Below are 15,730 nucleotides of genomic sequence, written 5' to 3' on the forward strand. Positions count from 1 at the left end.
GACTCGATCGACCTGTCGTCGTCCAAACTATTGTCCAACGTCTCGATTAAGCGAGCACGTAACCGATGGACATAACCAAGTCGTTGCTCGAGCGGCACGATCACGGCACGGTCCGTACACGTGCAGCCCCGGGGCCTCACCAGGGCTAAATTATTGATTATTAAATTGGGGCCCAGCGCGGCAACTATGTATTTCGAGATGCTGGTGCTCTCCTCAAGGATCGATTTTAAATCTCGACCGGTTGAAACTTTTTTTAGAGAGGGGGAGAGAGAGAGAGAGAGAGAGACGGATTGATTGCTCGAGGATCAAGGAAGGGATGGAAATTTTGATCGATGCTTCGCATCGAACGATAATTTGTGGATGTGGTTTAAATTCGAATTTAAGAATATTTTAAAAAGGAAATGATACAATTACGATAAATAAAGTAAAAGCAGTCTCGAAATTATCGAGAAGAGACAGTGCCTCGGGTTGAAATTTTGAACGATACGAATAATTTGTGAATTAAATTCGAATTTAAGAATATCTTTGTCTCGGAATAAAATAAAAATCGATTCCATCTAAAGTATAATACTCAAAACTTAAAAATATTTTGAAAAGAAAAACAACAAATTTTTCGTTCTAAATAAAAAGTATATTTACCTGAGAAAGAAATTTTTGACATGCGATGCTATGAACATCGACGCTGGTTCTTTAATATGAAAGCGATAAAGATTCGATTCTTTCCTCGTTCAAATTTCAATAATTCGATAAATTTATATTCGTTCTCTCTTAACTTTATCTATCTACCATTTCAATTTTATTATGTCAAAATTCGATCGAATCATAAATCAAGATGTGCAGAATCGGAATAATATGCATGTATACACGATTCCTCGATAAATTCGTCGTATCTTTTGGCCAACTGCCAACCACTATAACGAAACTTTGGAAGGAAGTATGCTTAAAGGATGCAAACACACAAAATGTCTAAACTTTGGAGAGAAGCCACGAAACTTCCATGTCCACCTTTCCTCCGTTCGAGATGTCTTGTCCAAACAGCGTACGATCTTCGAATTCCTATACAGAGATACAGATTCGATGTAGAGAAGAAGCGAGATATATATATGTATGTATATACGGTTTCTTTTCGAAGAAAAGGGAGCAGGAAAGCAGTGTTGTCGTCGAACTTGCGGACACTCGATACACAGAATAAGGTCACACTTATAAGCCAGCCACCGCAAGAGATTTTCTTTCTCCTCGACCTCGGGGATATTTTGTTACGTGGATATACGATTGCCTCTCGATCGAGACGCGATTTTATATTCCCCTCCTCTTCGTTCCAACGAAATCAGCCACACTTTTCTTTTTCCTTCTTTGAAGAAAAGTACACGTTTGTTTCTTTCTTTTCCTCGTTTCCTACCGTCTCTTCGAAAAGTTTGAGGTTAACACGCATAGCATCCATTTTGAATCTCGATGCCACTAAGTTGCGATAATCGATATTAATAACATCGATAATATTGGTACATTATCGATTTCGATATATTATTGCACCTCGATGTGACAATTGATATTCTTGATATAAATATCGATAATATAATATTGGATTTCGATATATCGACGAATAAATTTTTGCAAAGTTATCGACCGAAACGTTGTTAGCGATTACCTGTGAATTAACGGTATCTCATTAAATATTCAATATTAATTACAATTAATTGCAAGAAATTTTATAAATAACATTTTTACCTCAATAATAAGAAAATTTCAGGTAATTATCGATAATCGATAATTACTCTATTTATGATCGTTTTGATATATTTACACAGGGATAATAGATCTCACAATTGGTAACAGAAAATAATTTTACGTATAGAATAAAATTTGTTCGTTTGAAAATTACTCGAAATCGGATATGATTAATCAATTCTCTCCTGATGAAAAAGAAAATAAATATTTTTCATCTAGAAATTGCTTTTTTTCTATCCTATCCTATATTATCGACCCAACCCAACAACGGCGAAGGATCCGCCAAACAGAACAGAAGCGAGCAATCATGTGCATGCCCAGACGAAACATCCCAACTGCAACTCTTTTGTTCCACTTTCGAGTGTATCAAGTTATATTGTGTACCGGCAACCATCCTACCGGATGTAGCAATGAGCGACGCGGCGAGAGTCAACGAGCCATTTCCGGGGCCTCTCGCTGCGGAATATTACATTGATAACAGAAATTGCCTTCCAAGTGAACAGGCCAAGACGTCCTCCTCGGGAGGAAGACGTCTGTACGTGAGCCGCTCTCGTACCTCTCGCTCTCCACTGTTTTACGACTATTCCCGAAAATGAAAAGTGTCTCGATCATTCTTTCGAAATTTTTTCAAAATTAGACCACTTTTTTCAAAAAATTGGCGTGGAAAAATTATAATAACGAGAATCAATATCTTTTTTTTTTTTTTTTCATCTGTAAGGAAAAGTTATGAATGATAGTTGTATATGGTGAACATTCTTCAAGTTAGCACCTGGATAAACAAATAGATCGAATTTTCGAATTTTTTTCTTTCGATATTACGATTATTACGATATATTATAAGAACATTCGAGAAGAGTCTTGGAAGATGTTGGAATTGCGATAAGAGAAAATCTTGAACGTAAACGGTTTCCAAGAAACGAAATCTGCCGATCGAATCATACGAATTCATCGACCACCGCGTCGTCTGGCGCTGAATGGAATCATTCATGCGAAGACATATATATATATATGTATATACAGTTGTAGACTATCTGGAAGAGATAGGTCGAGTAGGATCGGATTCAGCCACTCCAACTTATCGAGGATTCGAGGAACTTTTTTATCATTGGCTCGTAGCCAGGATCCTCTTCTCTATTTCGAACGTGTGTCGCGACCTTGTTTTGATCGAACAACGAACGAATGTTCGATAAAAAAAATGAAATTCTATTCTTTTTTTTTTAGAATTATTAGAGAATATTTGTAACTATTAGTATATATTATTTACAGATTCGAAAGGATTCGTAAAGTTTCTTTTTCTTTTTTAAGTTAAATTAGGTTAGGTTAGAATTTTCCAATTATTGTTAACTTATTTATAGATTTTTTTTTTTAAATTAAACTAGGTCAGAATTTTATTTTCTTTAAAGTTAGAATTATTATATTTACTTACAGATTCAAAAAGATTTTCCATTTTAGAATTTCTTTTCCTTTTTTTGATTAGATTAGGTTAGGTTAGGTTAATCTAATTCTTTAGAAAAAAAATATATTTTGATTTTTAAACACGTTCCTGGATAAATAAAAATATTCATTTAACGATTTCACGATTGGAATTTCTCAAAAATATAGAAGTATAGAAAAGATCTGATCGTCTAACAACGACCGACTCATTTATATTCGAACGAATACTCTGACAACAAGCTTCTCCATTCTCTCTCTTCGAAACAGTATTTCGTGAATTAAATATCCAAAACAACATTCCAAAAGCAGTAAACTCCGTCCGACGATAATAATTTAAATAATAATTGAATAACAATTGAACACACGAGATTCCTGGTTAAACAAGAATATCCACGGTTAACGATTTCACGGTTGGAATCTCTGAATACTACGCGGTATATGGAAAAGATCATTTCGATCTGGTCTACCAATCGCCAACTATTCGATATATTCCGATGCGAAGCTACGCGATTTGTTTATAAAGCGGAAAAAACGTCAATGCAGGGAAGGAACGAAGTTTACGATGGCTGTACGCGTTTAAAGAAGGTTGAAAAGAGTTTTAAAGGGTAAAGTTGCAGGAAACATAAATTTCACGTTTCAAGGAGATCGTTTTGAGTTTCTTCACGGATCTTGGATACCTGATGATGACAAGGTAAAGGATATAAATATAAAAATTAAAGGTGCAAAAATAGGTATTTATCGTATACAAGAAAGAACCTATATACATAACCTATTATACATAACCTATTACAATCTACATATTTTTGTGTAAAATTATCGTTTTTTTGTAAGATGAAGAAGGATAAAGATTTTTGTCACTTGATATATAGTCCAAACTCTTAATTCATTAGATTTATTATTGAAAAAATAACAAATTCAAACGCTAATCTTTATAAACTCTTTCACAAATTTCATTTTATTCTTCATATATAGCGCTTAATATACCTTCAAGCTAATCTATTTTTAAACCCTAGCCCATCACTTCCTATCATTTCCTTAATTTTCGCGAAATTCTTTCACATTAAACGACTAAACAATCGCACACTTGTCACACTTTTGCTCTTTCTCTTTCCATTTCTTTTTCTCTTATTTCAATCATGGCGGAAATAATCGAGACAACTATCGAAAGTTCGATAGATCGTTGCACGGCAACATTGCAAGTAGCGCCACACATCGATCAAACTATCGTTCGTTCTTTCACAGTCTTTCGAATCATGCGTACAGACGCGTTCGGTAGAAAATAAATGAAATAAGGAAGGAAGGAGGGAGGAAGCTCGCGTGATCTTGAAAAAGCAGGACAAATCGAGAAAGAGACGAGTAAACGAGAGAAAGGAGGGTTAAGAGAGGGGCGCGTTGAAACGCGTCATTCGATCGGGAAGCCGGTATCAGGTGCAAACCAGTTTCGGTGCATACGGGAGAGAAGTGCGCCGGATTTGCAAATGGCGACACGCAACATTTCTGAACAAGTGCGAAGCTTAACCAAGAAACCATTTTCGTACCGAGTCTCGTACACGAGGAAATAAGAAGACGTTCAAGTTGGAACAGAACGAAATTTACAGAAGGTGGCTCTTAAAACGTATATATATTATTATATATTTTTTTTTAATCATTGTTTCATTTCTATCGCGATATTACGGATGAAACTCGATAAACTGGATGATTTAGAGTGTAAATATTTTATAATGTTGTTGTATAAAAGAAATAATTTCGCTACGAAAATAAAATGTATAATAATTTCTACGAAATAAAAATGTGATATTTAGCAAATTAATTCTTTATTTAATACCAAAAATTAAACTCTATTTTTATTATTCGTTTATTCTTCTATCAATCAAATATCTTTCTATTTCTTTCGTATTATTTTTTATTCTTTTTCTTAAATTTTTATGGTATCATTTTTATATTACATAGACTAAATTCTACTAAATTCTATTTCTCTATCATTCTACGTAATCTCGCTTGAAAGTTTGATTTTAATCTCTACACTTTTCTTTGTACGTTTGTAATTAAAAAATTACGAAACGCGCGAACAGATCGTATTCGAGATAATATGTCGTCAAGGACGTTAGACCGGACAACTTTTTCTTCTTCTTCTGTTATTGGTCGGTTATATATATAGGGCGCATACGATGTGCGCAGCGACACTGCGTATCGACGTTAATTTTGACACGGTTATGCAACGATCGATTCGACCGAGCGCGAGGCTGATCGTTCAAACCGAGCAGCGTCATCCGAATCAATTGGCCACGATCATGCCGGGTCAAATCGATTAAATAATCGATCATTGTGTTGCCGTCGTGAAACAACGGTCACTTCGATGTAGTAGTAACTCGCACATCGACATCGACAAAACGAATCGAAAAATTTTCCTATTCAATCTCTCTGATAAAAATTACCAACTGCCAAAATTGTTTCCATCGATGATTCTTTTTCTTAAAAATATCGAGAATTAAATTGTTGATCGTATGAGCTTTGAGAATGTAAAAGAGAAACGGGACAGAAGGGGACGCGATGTTCCCCTCCCCCTCCTCCCCCTTATCGTTGAAACGTCGTGTACGAACACCAGAGGCGCATTCCTATCGGATATTAGCATTTCTGCGACGCGTATCGAGTCGAGAGGCTGGTCGCGTGCAACCGGGAACAAAAGGCGACACTGGCGAATGGCCAGCGTGATTCTACGTGAACAATTTCCTACGAGACCCCTCCTCTCGAATTTTATTCCTCCTCGAGTGGAGAAATAATATTCTCCTCGGGAACGGATTCCGGGAACGTCGGTGGGGATCACCGAATTCGTATCACGTAGACGACGAAGGAGGAACAGGCGTCGTGCACCGATACACCTGCCACCCGGGGACACGTATGAGCTCCAAGCGCGGAGTTATGTTGAACGTTTCATGTTTTCCGGCCCATTATGCCAACCCTCAAAGTTGGAGGAAACTTGGAAACTATTAGATCGAGCAACGAGTTTATTCTTCGAACAGTTCTTGACGTTGAAAAGAGGAAATGCTTTTTATACCTCGCTTCGAATAAAATCTTGCAACGATGATCTGTATTTAATAACGAGACGATCGTTAGTTAGTACAGTGAATGGATTATGGAGAAAACGCGAAGAAACGATGACCTCGACGCGAGAAAGAAAGAGAGAAGTTCGGTCCCTAAACGCTTATTATGCGGTATTACCGGCAGCCCCCTGACTATATGTATATAATACTAAGTCACGCGAGCGTTCACCATTCCGAGGAACCTCGTGTCCAGGAGCGGAGCAAGTTTTTTGCGAGTTCCGCCCGTAATTGCGACCACGCAGGATATCCCCAAGTTCTCTTCCTCCCCAACGAACTCTCCACTACGTTCCATGTCAATATCGGTTATCAAATTATTCTACGAGACTTGTATGCGATGCGTTTTTCATCTTATTATTTTTACTAAGTGTTTCTTCTAGGTTATATACGAATCTATATGTTACGAATTTATCGTGTCGGTAGGCGTGTCGATAGATACGAAAAGTGCCGAAAGTGACCGATCATGGGCGAACGATGCCGAAATTTAACGAAGTCGACTGCCGCGCTTGACGAAGATAAAATTACGACGAATCGCGAAATTTTCTGTTCCGTATCTACCGAAATCTTAAAGAGCGGCAAAATGTTTTCTCGTCTTTCCTAGATATTTAGGACAAATATTGAAACAGCGATACCGAAAACACTCCTCGTCGAGAGATTTCTTTTTCAGAGAAATATCGCGTGTGCACACGCGATCGCGAAGATTTCCAGAGAACGGTCGCGTTATTTGAACGAAGCGATACGAGGTATCGGTGTATGTACACGGTTAACCCTGGTTGAAACGCGATAAGACAACCTGAAATGCCGCACGCTCCTCGTCAACCGGCTCGCTGATCCTTTCACCGGCCACGAGCGGAATACCGAGATACGCTTCCACCTATAAATCATCGGTATCGTCGTTACCGATCTAAAATTCTGGAGAACGAGCAACAATGGACGAACGGCAGCCGGACCCAACCCATTCGCGATACATTTCGCGCGAGCACTCTTGCTCGAAATTTGTCCGATCAAAAAAAACTTTTAAGGCTTGTTCGCATGGGGCTAAAACGCTCTAAATATTTAATATTTACGATAATGTTTACACCACTTATATAAAAATCGTTTCAAAAAATTTTAATCGATGCGAATCGAATTTATAAAAAAAAAAAAAAAAAATTTCTTCAATTTCGAAGAATTTTAGAGGAAATTGGGAAAATGAGCAAATTTGAATCGATGAAATTTTCGAATTTTAAAAGTTAACCCATCCCCACGTAGCGAGGCAATTGTGATTCGTGGTACGACGCGTGGTACGGTTCTTGTGAAGTTTGTCCGCGGTTGGGCATGCGCATTAAGGCTTTTTTACGCGTGGCGGTCGCGACCGCGTGATCGGAATTCGAGGAGGCTGCGCGCGACCAACGTATACGCGACCAGAAACGAAATCGACTCGGCCGCGTCCGTGTCCCAAATCGATTTATCCCCTCGCATCGAACCGCCCCGGGACATCGTACCTCGACCTCGTTTCATCGGCCACTTTCATCGCGTATCGTATCGGTTTTGCGTCCACGAGGGGCTCCTACTTCGAAATCGTTCGACTCTCGATCGATCACTGACGCCGAACATGAACTTCCTTATAGATACTTGCAATTTGTCACGTATCCGATACACACGCGAACGTCTCGTGCGAAACTTTGAGCAAGAAGTTTCGGATCGAATTATCTTTCTCCTTCGATTCTTTTTCCGCGTGTAACTTTTTTTGCGTGAAATCGTGCTCACCTGATAGATACAAGTATTTTTCAAGCGTGAAGTATTTTTTTTTTTTTAGATAAAATTTTGTTTTTTGTTTGTTTTTAAAATTAATTTAATAATCGAAATAATCGTAAACTATGATGATTATCGGTAACAACGAATAATCACTTTTACGCAATGCAATTCAAGAATTCGAGCATACTCGAAATATTTCGAAAAATTCTCTCGAAACTAAAACAAACTCGAGTTACTTGGAAATCTCACTCGAACCACTTGTAAATCTCTCTTAAAGCACTTGAGAATCTCCCCATGTTTCTCTAGAAAACGGAAGCGATGTCGAATAATACCGGCGATGTTTTAAAATTCGTTCTTTAACGTTGCAAGAAGGAAACGGCTTCGTTAACGTATTCGTTTCGTCGAGGTCGAACGAGATCGATCCGTTCCGCGGCGTAAATCGCAAGAAATATCGACAATCGCGGTGCTCTCGAAACGATTGCACAGCTGCGCGCGCAGAAGGAATTCCATAAATTCGAGACGGCATCGTTGTTTTATCGATGGCGCGAATCGATAAAACAGGCAACGCGTAAAACGCACGCATAATTGAACGTACGCGAGGTGCAAAATCGCTAGCGGTAAATTTTAACTGGACGATAATATAGTTGACTTTCACCGGCGAAAAATATATTGAAATGTCTTCCCGGTGGATGATTATATACACGTGATCTTGGTATAGGTAAAATATCGCTTACTGGAAATTTTTAATTTAACCATATTTATTATTTCATTTTCTAACATTAAGAAATAAAAATTTTTAAAAATATTCGAATTTCTGTTATTTCTACACGAGTATTCAAACTTAAATGATCTGCCTGAAACATCACATCAAATTCTACTTATCATCGCAAACATAACCTCACCGTTTACCGTTGCAAATGTTTTAATCAAAGTTGGTTAAAAAAATTAATTATATCGAATATTCAGAAATACAGAATAATATACATAATATAAACGTAAGATTCAGATATAATTGTTTCAAGAAATTTGTAGAATAATACTCACGAAAAAAAATATATATATATATACACATATCGAAGAATACACAGCGGAACATATACCAATGGATCCACAAATCATAACCTCACAATCTAGCGACAAATATCCGCCATAATCCAATAAAGGATATCTTTCCAACGAGCCGTCGAAAAGCGCATGAAACTTTCCGTGCTCCGATAAATCAACCCTTCCCTCCTCCTCACCAATAAGGGGACCAGCCGGACAACAAGCAGAGGGTTGAAGAACATGCACGAAAATAAAAACGAGGATTAAAAACACGCGTTCGAGAGAAAGAAAAAAAAAAACGCTCGAATGGGAAGGAAGAGTAGTAGGAGGAGGAGGAGGAGAAGGGTTCCGGACAAGAGGAAGAGGATCCCAAAGAGGCGTCCAGGCAACGAAAGGACGGAGCAAGGAGGAAGGGAGCCCGCATGTGACATTCGAGACACTCCCTTGGCCCTTCTTCTTTCTCCAATGATCCCCTTGAAAGCGAACGAGAGAGAGAGAGAGAGAGAGAGAGAGAGAGAGAGAGAGAAGGGGAGATTGAATCGTCTCGAGCCAGCTGGTGCACACCTCTTCTTCTTCTTCTTCTTCCTCCTTCTCCCCTTAATCCCTTTCCATCCTTACTCGCTCACGAAGAAGACGGCCGGGTCCTCCTCCTGGCCGTGACGTGCCGTATTGTGGACTTTTCTCAAACAGGACAAAAGGATTCCCCCGGTAAGGGGAGAACCCTCGCTCCCCAGCAACGTCCATCCAGAAGAGCACGTGTGCGCGCGCGCGTCTCGTCGGCCAGTTAAGAGAAAAATTACTCGGTGAAAGAGGAAAAGGTGGCGGAAATACGGGGCAAGGGAATTCTGGTCTTAAACAGTGAGCGGTAGCAAGAGATTATAAAAGGTCGGGTGGCTCTTGTGGGGACCACTCGAAGTCGAGAGAGAAAGAGAGAGAGAGAAAGAGAGAGAGAGAGAGAGAGAGAGAGAGAGAGAGAGAGAGAGAGAGAGAGAGAGAGAGGGACAAGTGTTTTTTTTCAAGTTTCCGAGTCAAATATTTTTACAGAACGAACGAGAGGGGGGAGGGGAGAGGAGCACATTTTTCTTCAAACTTGAGAAGAATTATTCCACCAATCCGTGATCGCTTGGAAAACACGCAGGTGCAAGTATGCACTTTCCACTACTCGAATTAACAACCGTAAGTAATTGAAAACAGCTTGTTCTTTCTTTCCTTCCTCTTCAACGGACCAAGAATGTCCTTTCAAGTTGTTCTTTGATCCTCCTCTTTGATTACACGACTTGATGAACTGGTTTACGCGTTACACGTAAACACTGTGAAGTGCTACGCCGACGGATTGTTATGGGGAAAAAATGGCCGCCACTGGGGGAACTCTCTTGATAAAAGCGGAAACTACCATTCGGTAGCTATCGACGATCACATAGATTAACCATCTTTCTTTTTTAGGAATCGATGTCGCCCCCTATTTCTCGCTTAGTGTTCCTAACCTCTCTTGCACGGCGAACGAATAAAAATGGAAAGGTGGAAAAAAGGAGGAAATGGTTGGAAATATACGGATAATTGGTTCGAGACCGAGGACTAAGACGAAAACGACGACGACGACTATCCATTAAGGCGTGTTTTTCCAGTCGAAGGATAATATTTTGATTGTTCCACCCTATGCAAACACGAATATTCGAGCGGCAGCAATAACATCCCATTTGCAAACAAGCTGGAACGCTTTTGGCCCAGCCTTGTCGTCCTTTCGATTCCAAAAAAAAAAAAAATTTTTTCAAATAAGGAAAGATAAAATTTTCTTAGTATCATATTTCGTTCCCTTATTAAAGAAAAAATTCTGTGCAATTAACGAAAGAAGAAAACAACTTTCCTTTCGAAAAAATACCGATATCGGTACATAGAATGGACATCACGTGTTACTTTACGAAAAAAGAATTCTTCTTCAGAAGACAGATCGAAGCTGACAGAACGAACAGTTTAATTTGGTCAGTTCGAGAATACTCCGCCGGGACAAGTTTATCCGACACAAATTTGGTCGATTCACGCGCGACTCGATTTCTTCTCCCCTCCTTCTCCTCCTCCTCCTCCTCCCCCCTCCTTTTTTTCGAATCGAAGGAACCGCGATACGTGTCTTCCACCTGGCCTCCACGATAATATCTTCGATCCGAGGGAATCGTCGTTCAATCCGTTTTGAGGGCGGCATTCATAGGTAAACGCACAATGGATGTTAGAAATACACCTGTTTAATCCGCATATTTTTTTCGTCCAATCTGATTTCTTTGTATACATTCAGCGAGTCACAGTTGGAAAAAATCGTAACGCATAAAAACAGGTTTAATAGAAATGAAATGAAAAGTGAAAAAAAATTGAGTGAATACGTAAATGGATTTTTGTATTTATAATAATATAAAATAAAAAAATGTGTAGATATTTCTAAAAATAAAAGTGCACGTTTTATTTTTATTTGTGTTAAAAATTAAATATATGAATATACGTGATAAGCATTGATTGAATAAAATTTCAGACGAAATAGAAGAGACGCGATAGATAAAGAAGATAAAAGTATTGGACCAAGTACTCACTTCCGGCCGCTGTCGAGGAACCTGTCGAATTCGACCGACATTTTACAGCAAAGGGCCCGCCTGTTATGCGAAGACGAACATTTCGTGTTGATCATATGGCCGTCTGCAAGATACAAAATAGAGACACGTCAAGTTTCGTTAAAGAAAGAATAGTGGGCGATGTAATTAAATGTAATTAATCGAAAGGTTGATAACCCTCCTCTTCGATCGTAATCAGAGATCGTAATTTTTCATTAATAATTCTTTTCGAAGATATATCTCTCGACGATCGCGATACGTATCGTTCCACCTTGCCTACAGACGATAGTGTATCCCACGATACACGAGTGTATCAATTATATATAAGTAACAACAATACGCGACGATTAATCGTTCGAATCGTTCTCGTAATTACACGGCCGCTTAATAATTGCGAACTGGAAAGATATAAATCGAAGAGAAGAGAATCTGTTCTATTCGTAGTTCCAAAGTAAATTTTTCAAGACAAGAACGATCGTTTTCTAAATTATCGGGTGTAATTAAAAAAAAAATTAAAAACGCGATATATATTGACGAATGAAATTAATCAAAATTATCATAGGATCGAACGAAGAGATTTTTAAAATTTTCGAAAAAAATTCGGAAGAATTGGGAGCACGTATTCCCTTGCGGCGTAAACGACGCATCAGTCGGCCGCGTGGGTGGATAATGTCGGCCACCTTAGGATCCCAAGGAGAAGGGATGAGCACGCGAGCCCTCGGGCACCGTCCGACATTTGACCTCACCACGCGCTCTGCACCGGTTTGCACCTCCACCACGGCTCCTTTCTCTACTACCTGCCTCGCGTAATCCACCCTTTCTCGTTCTAACGCCAAGATTACCGCCATATTGCTCAATATCGCTCCAAACTGGTTTTCACTACTCCAAATATTTATTATTTCTTTTCGTATATTTACCTTATAACGTACGGATAAGAATAGAGAATACGTTCCGTAAAATGAAATCTCGTTCACGCGATTCATTCGATGGAACAATCGATTGAAAAAGTTATATATCGTTTTTCAGATCGAAATATCGAAAGTAGATTTCGATATATATATGTGTATATATATATATCGAAAGTATAGATTTCGATATATGTATATATATATCGAAAGTATAGATTTCGATATATATATCGAAAGTAATTTCGATATATATATATGTATATATATATATATATAAATAGATTTTATTTAATTAATATGTAAAAAAATTTATCAGATGAAAGAGGAAATTTCAATTTCTTTCCTGAACCGAAAATATCGAAAAACGAAAAACTATTTCTCAAAAAATTCTTTGTATCGACCTACGAAATTCCATTATACGATTCCTTTCACGAGCAGGTTCTAGAAAAGAATTCCAACAAAATACCATTTCTACGACCCCGTCGAATCCAGCAGGTGGTTGATCGACGAACGACGTCAACCCTTGAATCAGTTCTTGATCCCGTACCGGTTCGATTACAAAAGTTAGGTTAGGTTTCGATTAATCGCACGGTTTGACAGATGACGTGTCATTCGCGTGATCCGCGCGGATAAAACGCGAATCGTTCGTGGACAGTGACGTGTTTCGACGCGACCATTAACCAAAGGACGAGAAGTTTTGAAACGATCGGACGAGGACGGGTCCTACAAGCTTCTATAACGCTCGTTCGTTCCACGCTGGCAATTATCGCGTAAATGAGGCCAACCATTAAGTCCAGTCGTAATTATCCGTGCCTCGTATTACAGCAGAAATAAACGCTTCTATTTCGTTCTTATTTCTTTATTTATTTCGTAGCCCTATATTTTTAATTGTATAAAGCAAGATTTTTGTTTAAAGCAACATTATGAATACATTCATGATTCATAACCTATTTACAGATTACACGATTATATTATAATATACCGAGAGAATAAAAATTAAAATAAGGATGATAAAATTAATGAAATCTGAAATTTAATCACTTCTTGAAAACACTATTATTATTATTATGATCATAATGAGCAAATACTTTAATCACTAATTAATGAAAATGTTACGAAGGATAGTAGATCGATAATAATATTCTCATCTTCATTCTAACCTCTATTCTCGGATAAATTGGAATTCGAATTTTTACCGCATAGTACGTTTGAAAATGAAAAGTAGAATTACTCACTGGTTTGATTCTGGAAATACGGATCGTCTCGATCGGTGAAGAACCATGTCTGAAATCAAAAAGAAAACGAAGATTAAATCACGACTGGATAAAAGCTACTTCTACGTCGGTTACGAATCTAACGATCAACGTGTCGGTCACGTACGCAGGCGCCATTGTTTACCCCAGCTAACACGCGCCGCGTACCGATCATAAATTTCGATTTCTTCCGTTCGTTTCACCTCGGATCGCTCCATCTACGTCCACCGAGCTCGATAAATCGTTGCCAAGGGTTTCATCCTTGACCGGCCGCTGGGAAATCAAAACTATACTTTTCCTTTCTTCTCTTACGCGAGTGAAACTGCACAAGATTTCGAAACTCTCAAACTCGAATCTTTCGACATTTTTGATTTTTGCAAGTTCTATTTCGAAGTATTTAACTAAATTTTAACTAAACATCCGATATAAATAATATTTCAGTTTTTCAATTTCAATATATATATATATGATGATAAAAAAATAAAAATAATATAAATAAAATAATTCAAGAAGATTCAAGATAAAAAATAAGGTTATGTTATAAAAATCTTATAGAACGATTTCGATTGATACGAGAAACGAATCGAGAGGAAAACACCTTAAAGTTAGGAAACTCTGGTAGGTTCATCAGTCTCATCTGGCCAAGTGAAGAATGACTCGGTTAAAGATCGGTGCAGCGCACGTGTTAAAGCAGTTGCCTATTTTTAGTTGGCGAGTTCCCTTCAGGAAGTGAACGCCGACGAAACGAGGGGTAACGATAACTTACCAGACGTCATAAGTATTGTTTCGAGGATTTTCACGTGGCGACATGGAGTTTCTAACCAAGGAAATAAAAGATCCCCGCTATTTGTGCAGAAACGACAAAAAACACGAGAAAAATGTCCGATGGGATAAACCATTTCAAAGAATAAGTACGAAAGCAGAATCTTCCAATTTCTTGCAATGTTTACTCGAGATTATATTTAATTTTATAAGAATAAAGACAACATTCTTAACCTTCTAATTGGATTAGAATTATGACTATCGATATCATTATAAATATCGATAATATCGATAAATATCAATAATTTTGATATATCGTTTACATATCGATTAAAAGTAAACTACAATATATATATATATATATGTACAATATAATTTTTCAATAAAGTTTTATTTATTTTAATTATAATTTATTACAAATAATATTTTTACATGTTTTAATAGTAACATTGAATAAAAAAAATAAAAATTGTAATCATTTCTATATTTCCCTTAATATCATCGATATATAAAACTATCAATAATATCGACAACATATCGATAATCGATAGTTTAAACATGGCGACACATGTTTCGATAGTAATAATATTCTTAGAGAATCAAGAATATGTAGAAAAATATAAAAATTTAATTGAGAACATTTATTTTCAGTGAAAGAAATAATGATTTGTTCGTTTCGGTCGAAAGTTAAAGATTTACCATATGAGAGTTAAATTATCCATGGGATGTTATCTCACGATAAGAATTATCGCGACAAAACGGATGTCCTGTATAACCTGCAATTAAATCGTGGTGGAAAGAGAGAGAGAGAAGAAACGAATGTTTACAGAAGAAAAAAAAGAGGTGAAGCGAATAAACCCCAAGTCAGCGTTTGCAGAAGGAACACGAATATCCGGCAAACAAGAGACATCGCACACCAGAGAAAAAGAGAGACGAGTGATATGATGACGTCAGTGGCACCGGCGTCGTGTTACATCGACGTAATTACGTTAATCCACGCACGTATGTCGCGACTAAAACGAGTATCGTCGTTAAGCTGATCTCTTACACTGGGATCCGAATGTTTGGTTCTAGTTACCACCATTTACGACTATGCGTAATAAGTGAGGTTAAGAATTAAAAAGTTTCAAGTTAATTTTAGTTAACGAGTGATATATGCTTGTATTCCAGTTTAT

The 15,730-nt window shown here is 37.7% G+C and overlaps 1 protein-coding gene and 1 long non-coding RNA gene across 2 annotated transcripts in view; one reads left to right on the forward strand and one right to left on the reverse strand.

Annotated features, from left to right (window-relative positions):
- Nucleotides 1-15,730, reverse strand: part of LOC551501 (fringe glycosyltransferase) — a 66,455-nt gene that overhangs the window by 48,280 nt on the left and 2,445 nt on the right. The window contains exons 3-4 of the mRNA XM_623895.6: nucleotides 13,776-13,824; nucleotides 11,615-11,717 (exon numbers count right to left, since the gene is read on the reverse strand). Of these exons, the coding sequence (XP_623898.4) occupies nucleotides 11,615-11,717; nucleotides 13,776-13,824 (152 nt within the window). The remainder of the gene's footprint in view (nucleotides 1-11,614; nucleotides 11,718-13,775; nucleotides 13,825-15,730) is intronic.
- Nucleotides 10,064-10,840, forward strand: LOC113219075. The gene is made up of 2 exons (XR_003305586.1): nucleotides 10,064-10,214; nucleotides 10,482-10,840. It is a non-coding gene; the product is annotated as an uncharacterized LOC113219075 (long non-coding RNA).

The sequence above is a fragment of the Apis mellifera genome, linkage group LG11 (assembly GCF_003254395.2).
Source record: "Apis mellifera strain DH4 linkage group LG11, Amel_HAv3.1, whole genome shotgun sequence".
In the NCBI taxonomy this organism is placed as follows: Eukaryota; Metazoa; Arthropoda; class Insecta; order Hymenoptera; family Apidae; genus Apis; species Apis mellifera.